This window comes from Sinocyclocheilus grahami, unplaced genomic scaffold, assembly GCF_001515645.1.
Source record: "Sinocyclocheilus grahami isolate Dianchi unplaced genomic scaffold, SAMN03320097.WGS_v1.1 scaffold1175.1, whole genome shotgun sequence".
Taxonomy (NCBI): domain Eukaryota; kingdom Metazoa; phylum Chordata; class Actinopteri; order Cypriniformes; family Cyprinidae; genus Sinocyclocheilus; species Sinocyclocheilus grahami.
This window is the reverse complement of record NW_015506354.1, coordinates 93,863-103,492: the sequence shown is the minus strand read 5'-3', so window position 1 is coordinate 103,492 and position 9,630 is coordinate 93,863. Positions and strand designations below refer to the sequence as shown.

The 9,630-nt window shown below is 33.5% G+C and overlaps 1 protein-coding gene across 1 annotated transcript; it reads right to left on the bottom strand.

Annotated features, from left to right (window-relative positions):
- Positions 1-4,357: 4,357 nt before the first annotated feature.
- On the bottom strand, positions 4,358-6,158 carry LOC107567628 (60S ribosomal protein L37a-like). The gene is made up of 4 exons (XM_016253332.1): positions 6,062-6,158; positions 4,726-4,854; positions 4,575-4,657; positions 4,358-4,502 (listed from the first exon to the last, which is right to left on the bottom strand). The coding sequence occupies exons 1-4, from the start codon at positions 6,062-6,064 to the stop codon at positions 4,439-4,441; spliced, it is 279 nt and encodes a 92-aa protein (XP_016108818.1). The 5' UTR covers positions 6,065-6,158; the 3' UTR covers positions 4,358-4,438.
- Between the last annotated feature and the right edge of the window lie 3,472 nt (positions 6,159-9,630).

Sequence of the window (9,630 nt, the reverse complement as noted above, 5' to 3'; positions counted from 1 at the left end):
CTCATCTCACTGAGACAGATTACTGGAGATATAGAGACGACTGATATTTAGATCATTGTATGTCAGTATCTGCTCTACTGTCATAAAGATCTCACTGATTTACATGACAAACATCAGAATATCATCAGATTATTATCAGCATCTGCAGCAAATTCATGTTTTTGCTCAGTTTGAGTCTCTGAATACAACTGGGCTGTTTTTTCTTTCATATTCTCACTTTATCAGACTGTATGAGCCACAAATTATGCTTCAGATATAATACTCAAAATACACACATGCAACTTGATTTTTTAGATTTTTTAAAAATATTTTGTGTAAAGGTTCAATAAACTTTTTATTTGAAAAAATATTCGATTTTTGTGATTATTATTTCATGTCAGGCTTTACAGGGTTAAAGGGTTTGTTGTAACATGATGAACGGTTATAAAAATTATTAGTTTTCAATGATTTTACTAAAAATCCCACAGAGAAAGAATAATGGAAATATCGTCATACCTGCAGACTCCAGTTTAAACAACAACAGCTCAAATACTAATAAGTTCTGACAAAATCAAAAGTTTATAAAAAGGTAAACTTCAAATTTCGCCTAATAAATGAATTATGGGAAAGTAGAAATACAGCGGTTACTCTGTACATAGAGCAGCGCTGCACTTATAAACATCATACAGAAGTCAGATGAAAAGAAAAGAAATATGAAGAAAGTCACATTTGATTATTTATCATCTTTATTTTTTTTTAAACAAAAAACAGAATAGCAAGTAAACTCTGAATTTAAACTGAATTCCCCCAAAAAAGGTAAAAATGGCAAGATGTGAATTCAGCATTCTGAGGGAAAAAATTGCAAGATGTAAACTAAAACAAATAAATAAAAAATAAATTGCAAGTAGTAAACTAAAATAAATAAATTTAAAAAAAATTGCAAGATGTAAAACTCATAATTCTGAGGGGAAAAAATTAATAAAAATTGCGAGATGTAAACTAAAAAAAAAAAAAATGTGCAAGATGTAAACTCAAAATTGAGGGATAAAAAATTTTTAAATTTGCAATATGTACACAAAAAAATTCAAATTCCGAGGAAAAAAGTTAAATGAATAAATTCCCAGAATTCTGAGAAAAATTGTGAGCCACTCATATTTCTGAGAAAAAAGGTAAAAATGGCAAGATGTATTCTGAAAAGGCGTGAGATAAGAAGTCGTAATTACCTCGTTTAAACTCTGTGATGGAAATGAGCTTGCAGAGGTCTGTCTGTGGACGTCGAGGTCAGTCTGGATCACTCGATGAATGTAATCCACCACCAGCTGGAAATAACCTGCTAAGAGGATTGAGACATTCACAGCAACCACACACAAGAGCCTCCATTAACACAAAGGAGGGACATGGTGGACGGGTTTGAGTCTGGCATTTGTGAAGCGACGGGGTCAGCGAGTAAGAGACGCCAGAAAGGCCTTCTCCCACTGAATGAATAGCTACTAACTGAACCACTTTAGAATGAACCTTAATGCAAGCAAATCTTTCTTAAAGGCACAGAGTCTGGTTGTCATCGTTCTTCACGAAGTTGCAACACCGTCACTCACACACGTCACGTCTGATTCCAGCCTTTTAGTATCACTGATATTAGTGTGCATTCAGACATTTTTTGATTTAGTTTAGTCTTAGTCCTGTGTCAAATGTACTTTTTAGGTAGCATATTTAGTCAACCTTGTTCTGTTTTGTTTAGTCGACTAAATGTCTGAGTCTTAGTCATGCTGTATAACGGTTAAACTGATAAAAAACTACTATTTTGCTCAAAATTATAATTATTTTTACATTTCATTCACCAATAAGTAGGGATGTAACGATTCACTCAAGTCCACGATTCACGATATTTTTTACAAAATGAGATTTAAAGGAACACTCCACTATTTTTGAAAACAGGCTCATTTTCCAGCTCCCCTAGAGTTAAACAGTAGAGTTTTACCGTTTTCGAATCCGTTCAGCCGATCTCCGGGTCTGGCGGTAGCACTTTTAGCTTAGCTTAGCATAGTTCATTGAATCTGATTAGACCGTTAGCATCTCGCTCAAAAATGACCAAAGAGTTTCTATATTTTTCCTATTTAGAACTTGACTCTTCTGTAATTACATCGTGTACTAAGACCGACGGAAAATGAAGAGTTGAGATTTTTTAGGCCGATACGGCTAGGAACTATACTCTCAATCCGGCGTAATAATCGAGGAGCTTTGCTGCCGTACCGTGCATGCAGCAGGCGCAATGATATTACACAGTGCCTGAAAATAGGCTACCTTCTGTCAACATAACCACCAGCTTGCTTACATAAACAATAATGATGTTCTTTTATAATGAGAGTACATTAAAAGCTTTGAAAATAAGAATAACTATAAATCAATCACTTTTCCCCCCCCCCAGAGAGATGCATTATTAACCTTAACATTTCATTTGTGGCTTTAAACTTAATAGACAGTCTAAAGCAAGAGTTCTGAAAATCTCTTAGAGCTCCTTGTATTTAAATTTTCATAATCTGTTTGAAAAAGATATATATATTACACACTAATGAATTTACAAGTGTCATGTTTGTGATTTTTATTCATTAAATTACTACTTTATTTAATCAGAAACACGATCTTAATGTTATTTATTATTTGACTTTTATTTTATTATAAGAAGGCCAACAAGACGTCATCGTCTCGTCTCAGTCATGAGAAAAAAGCTCATCAACGAACATTTTTCGTCAGTTTTCATTAATGAATTGATAAACTATTATTGTTTTTATTAATAGTTTGAATTCATTGTTATATTTGCTAATTTTTATTTTTATGGATTATGGACTCGTATGAGATAAAAACGTCTTAATGCTGGATTAGTTTCAGCTTTTGTCTTCTCAAGACAATAACTGATGGACTGGAGTGCTGTGGATTACTTGTGGATTATTGTGATGTTTTTATCAGCTTTTTGGACTCTCGTTCTGACGGCACCCATTCACTTGCAGTGAGACACTGATGCAATGCTACATTTCTACAATGTAAAACATAAGTCTATGTTTTTTATGTACTGAGTCTGTTCAGTAAAGAGCGTTTTGATTGGTGGATTAAAAGCTCACCGCGATTGGCTGAACGGAACATCCTCCAAAAAAAGATATTTATGAATCTTAACCTGATTCATAGTTCAAGTCTCAAAAATACCGCACACAAATTCAAAGCAGTCCACGCATGTGATGATTTGCAAATGCAGATTCAACGATCCATAAACACATGTAGCATCATTCATAAATGTGTGATGGAAATTAATTCAAGAACTTGATATATACATATTTGTGTAAACATTTTAAATGTATTTAGGTAAGATGCTTTTGTGAGCATTTGGGGAAACATTTATGCTTTTACTTCTGCATTTATGAATTTTGTTTTGAATTTACGAATCGGATTTTGTAAATGTGCTGTGCATTTATGAATTTTGTTTTATAAATGTATTATTTTTGAGGCCGAACTTGCTCCATACTCAACTGAATCGGTTCATCTGTTCCTCTTCTTTTCGTGCCTTCAGACATTAAGAACTATATCAAATGTACTTTGGCCTAGGGTATTATAATTAACTAAACCAATAAATTAAACTGAAATAAAATTTAACAAAAATGTACAATTATTTTATTTCATCTAGTTGCCAAGGTAACATTTCTAGTTTTCATTTAGTTTAACTTGATGCACTAAAATAGCTCAAATAAAATTAAAACTATACAGTAGACATATATATATATATAACAACTAAATAAAATGACAAAAGTATTTAAAAAATAAATTTAAAAATAATAAAAATATATTTTATTTCAGCTAGTTTCCATAACATTTTTCATTTTTGTTTAGAGTTGAAGCTGGTGGTGAGTTCAGATCTGTGTGCAGCACTGGATTATTACAGTTAATGGAAAAATTAATATTTGGAAATATAAACTGATATTTCCTACTGACACACTGCATCAAGATTATTATATATTGGAAAAAAATTACACGTGTATATAGCACAAATTTTCATAACTTACATATTATATATATATATATAAACAATGATTAAGATACAATTACACATATATATATATATATATATATAAATAAAATGCATGGACACATTGAGCTTAAATATGTAAATAAAGGTTATGGAAATTCAACTGAGTATAAACAAATCTCCAGTCCTGAAAACTGGTTTTAAAATGCCCTGACATTCCCAGCTTTTCCAGGACCGTGAATCTTGATCAAAGTGTTTCCAACAAATTCTCATCACCTAAATCTGCTCATCTTAAGAGAAATAACCTGACAGCTAGAGCAAAGTCAAGCTCGCCTGGTTTATGGTGAAATAAGACAGAAGCAGAGATCCGGCTCAAGATTTATTATGGGATGTTCCAGCGAGCCACAGAGGGAAAAAAAACAGTCCGAGACGAGACGACGACGAGGTCTACTGGTCCTTCAGCTCCCTCAGACGCTTGATGGCAGATTTGACCGTGACGGCTGACGTGGTGCTACAGGACAGACAGCAAACATTAGACTCAGATGCTCAGAGACGCTTGCATTCATCACCTGAGCGCTCTTACTTGTACGTCCAGGCGCCGCCAGCCACGGTTTTCATGCAGGAGCCACAGTGCCAGATCCCCACAGCCTTTCTCTTCATCTTAGTCTGGACAGAGACAAACAGCTTAACCTCACAGAAACCGCATCCAAGCCTCTGTCTGGCGTGCGTCTCACCTTGCCGCAGAAGGAGCAGGTGTATTTAGCGTGCTGGCTGATCTCGATCTTCTTCACCATCTTCCTGAGCGACGCACCGTAACGAGTGCCGTACTTCCCCACAATCCCCACCTTCTTGGTGCGCTTGGCCTGAGCGGGAAAAACAAACGAGCGTTTCAATAAAATCAAGAGTATTTCATAACGGGGAGATGAGCATGAGGCTGGTGAGCTCCTGAACACTTTGAATGAGCAACACTGACTTCTGACGAGAGTCAGGCTTATTATTATGGAAGCTTATTTACGCCACAGCATAAAATTATAAGATATTTCAGAATTTATCCTCACAATTCTGACTTTCTTTTGTTCTCACAGTTGTAAGATATAGACTGAATTGCAAGGGGGGAAAAAATCTGAATTGTGAGAGAGAATCATGATTACTTTTATTAGTTTAATTCCATGACAGAAGAAAAAAAGTAACATTTCTCAATTGAGAAAAAGTGTCCAAATTGAGAGATTGAGTTGCAATTAACTTATTTTTTCTTCTTCAGTGGCGAAAACAAACATCCATAGTTATAAACTCACAACCTGTTTATATCTCATAGTTCAGGCTATGAGAAATAAACCCCCAAAATTGTGAGTAAAAAGCCTGAATTGTGAGATAAGTTGCAAATCTTTCTTTGGTAACATTTTACAACACGGTTCATTAGTTAACTTACTTACATTAACATGAACTAAGAATGAACAACACTTCTGCAGCATTTATTAATCTTACTTCCATGTTCTTTTTACTTTAAAAACAAGCAAGCAAGCCCTGTCCAGATTTTCAAAGTAACGCAAAAGTAACGTAACGCACTACTTTCCATAAGTAACGCAATATTGTAACGCATTACTTTTAAAAGTAACTTCCCCAACACTGCTGATAAATGAGGCAGGCCAAAAGTAATCCGATTACATTACCTGAACCGTGTAATGTAACGGATCGCGTTACTAACTACTTTTGTTGTCACATATTTTGAAATCAGTAACGGACTACAATTTGATTATTAGTAAGCAGCACATCAGGACATTACTGAGGGAAAAGATGTAGTTCATAGTCAGTTAACACGATCGCTCCCCAAACTAAACTAAAACACGCAGTTTATTCGCCGATGTCGCGTTTAAACGCAATGTTTTGATTCCGAGCAGCGACTCTTTTGACAGAAACGCTCGCAATGCCGTTTAAAGCCGTTCTGTGAAGCAATACAGCACCGATCATGTTTAACTTCCTCATCCGAACATCGACTAGCCAGAGAAGTGAGGTATTTGAGCGAGACAGAGGAGATGTTTGAAGATTCCCCTCCGGGACGAAAACACTCACCATTGTAGCAGAAGAGCTGCGGGTCCAAAAGAGACTGAGCGACTGCGCATGCGCGGCTTACCAGCGCCGACACTGACGCATTATGGGATACCGGAGGACCAACTCCACCGCACAGCCAGAACATCTCTTGTACTTAGTATTTATAATAATAATAATTACTATATATTGTGTTGTTTTATTATTTCCATAAACTTTCCATAAATAATAAATGTATTTATTATTATTTAAACTAATATCATTTTTTATATAATATTATTATGTGTCAAATAAATCATTTATAATTAATCTAATTATAATTAATAGCAAAAATAATTGTAGGCATGTTTTCTCTCGTGCCTCAGTAAAAGCATGATTACAAATAATTATAATTTAACTTAATTGTATGCATATATAATTATATAATGGTGTTAAACTTATATATTGTAATATTTATATTTAAAAAATATTATTTTATAAAATAAAGACAATATTTGTAATAACATAATATAAAAAATATTTATAATTAATAAAATATTTCTATGTTGTAAAAACCATGATTAATAATAATAATAATAATAAATATAAGTTTAATATATATATAATTAGTGCCATTACACTTAAATATTATATATGGTTATATTACTAGTATAGTATACTAATATTAGTATTTATATAATAGTAATAACTAATATTATATTATAAAATAATTTTGATTTATGCTACTTGTATATATACTTATGTAACATGTATAATATTACATTTTAAATTGATAAAATAATTTGTTAATATTTTGTCTTCAGCAAAATAGTTCACAATAGAGTACACAATGCTTTGGTTAATCAGCAGAATTATTTAATTAGCATTTTATTTGGTCAGGTTTAATCACCAAAGCACGTCTTTAAAAGTGTATATATTCATCTGTTTACATGATATCAGGTAAAAATGGGCAGCATTTCGTTCAGAGGAGACGCAGAGTAACTCACAGAGAGAACGAGACTTAAACACAGACACCACAGCCGTTCAAACAACATCTGCACAACAGATCGTGTCCACAACACAGAAGATCAACCTTTCAGAAACATTTCATCTTTCAACGTGCACAGCCATCGAAATATGAAGACTGACGTATGTGTCCCTGCAGCACAAAACCAGTCATAAGGGTCCATTTTTTTTAAATAAATAAGCTCTCCATTGATGTATGGTTTGTTAGGATAGCACAATATTTGAAAATCTGGAATCTGAGGGTGCAAAAAAATCTAAATATTGAGAAAATCATCTTTAAAGTTGTTCAAATGAAGTTCTTAGCAATGCATATTACTAATCAAACATTAAGTTTTGATATATTTACGGTAGGAGATTTACTAAATATCTTCATGGAACATGATCTTTACTTAATATCCTAATGCTTTTTGGCATAAAAGAGAAATGTATAATTGTGACCCATACAATGTATTGTTGGCTATTGCTACAAATATCCCCCAGCGACTCAACACTGCTTTTGTGCTGCAGGGACACATATAACAGTATAACATATATAAAAATATATTTATAAAATATAACATTTTGTAAAATATATCAGTGCTATTTTCATATAATCAACTATTTGATACTATTTTAATTTTAATATTTTGAATTAGATTTTATTTTTGTTTTGTTTTCACTATAATTTCCCAGTTTTAGTCATTTTGAAGTGTTCTTATCAGTTATTTTAATATATATCCATTTATTTTCTATTCATTTTTTAGTTTATTTAGTTTATTTTAGTACTTAAAAGTTAAAGTAAACAAAAATGAGAAATGTTGCCTTTGCAAACTTTTATTTTTATTTTATTTTATTTCAGTTAACATTTATATGATTTATATTGCAGAATAATTGTTTATTACTATATATATTATTATTACAATATGTATGTATATGCAATGTGTGTGTGTGTGTGTGTGTGAGAGCGTGGAGGGTGTGTGTGTGTGTGTGTGTGTGTGTGAGAGAGAGTGTGTGTATATATATTATATGTAATTGGAATATTTCTTCCACGAAGAACTGTTAGTTCATTCATCTGTAACCGTTTTTAAAATAATGGATATAACCACAGGTGTCAGTTTATCAGCATTTAACGTTATATTCTGAACTTTTAATGTGACGTCATGCAATACCTTATGAGTAGCTTACAGATATGAATATTTATGAGTTTGTTCAGTCAGTGGTTACAGAGGAGGAGCTCACACAAGCACTGAAGGAAGGGGAGGAGCTTGAAATAAAGGCTGAAACAAATCCAGTATTAAGATGCTTTTAACTAAAATACATTGAGTCTATAATCCATAATAACTCTTCCTCAGTGAAAAAGTGCATCTGCTGTTGTCTCTCACATCAAAATCCAGCCACATATGTGTTTAGAGCTGTTTAAACGCTGCTTGATCTGTGCAGATTTCTCTCCTGATTCACACCAGAACACTGACTCACTGGAGGAAGCGTTATTATGGATTATAGACTCTATGGTATTTTAGTTAAAAACGTCTTAATGCTGGATGTGTTTCAGCTTTTGTCTTCTCCAGATGTTAACTGATGGACTGGAGTGCTGTGGATTATTGTGATGTTTTTATCAGCTGTTTGGACTCTCATTCTGACGGCACCCATTCACTTGCAGTGAGACACTGATGCAATGCTCAGATGAACTGAGGGTGCAGAGCTTATTGCTTTAAATGCTGTTTAACCCTGCAACCACACAAAGTGTCTCTCTTTCAGTCAAACCTGCCATGTTTCTCTTGAACGTGAACCACAAAATCTAATCATTTATGATACAATGTTGGCAGGTTATTTATCAGAAAGATCCAGTGCTATATTTCACTCCACCTCGTTTTCTCCAGGAAGTCTGTCAGTGAAGTGAAGTGACATGTGGCCAAGTATGGTGACCCATACTCAGAATTAGTGCTCTGCATTTACCCATCCAAAGTGCACACACACAGCAGTGAACACACACACACCGTGAACACACACCCGGAGCAGTGGGCAGCCATTTATGCTGCGGCGCCCGGGGAGCAGTTGGGGGTTCGGTGCCTTGCTCAAGGGCACCTCAGTCGTGGTATTGAAGAGAGTGCTGTACATTCACTCCCCCCACCTACAATCCCTGCCGGTACGAGACTCGAACCCACAACCTTTGGGTTAAGAGTCCGACTCTCTAACCATTAGGCCACGACTTCCCCAGAGTGCCATTATCCCCGGGATCAGCAGATATTCCACCCCGTCAGCGAGACACAGACACTGATAAAAGTGTCTGGCAAATGTATTTGTATAACACATAGTAATATAGAAAATACAAATAAACATCAATAGATAAATATCAATGAATAAAAAATACAAACAATTATCATAAATGCATAAATATCAATGAATAAAAAATACAAACAAATAAATATAAAAATATAAATAGATAACTAAACAAAATGTATCAATAAATAAATATTAATAAAGAAGTATATACATATATAATATACATTAACCTAAATAAAATAAATAGATGAATAAATTATATACAGTGCATATATATATATATATATATATATATATATATATATATATATATATATATATATATA

Bases quoted from the DNA above. Each gene is read 5' to 3' on its own strand.
- LOC107567628 (XM_016253332.1), bottom strand. The intron at 4,658-4,725 runs GTGAGACGCACG...GTCTCTGTCCAG, and splicing joins CCTGCTCCTTCTGCGGCAAG to ACTAAGATGAAGAGAAAGGC. The intron at 4,503-4,574 runs GTAAGAGCGCTC...TCTGTCCTGTAG, and splicing joins GGCGGCGCCTGGACGTACAA to CACCACGTCAGCCGTCACGG.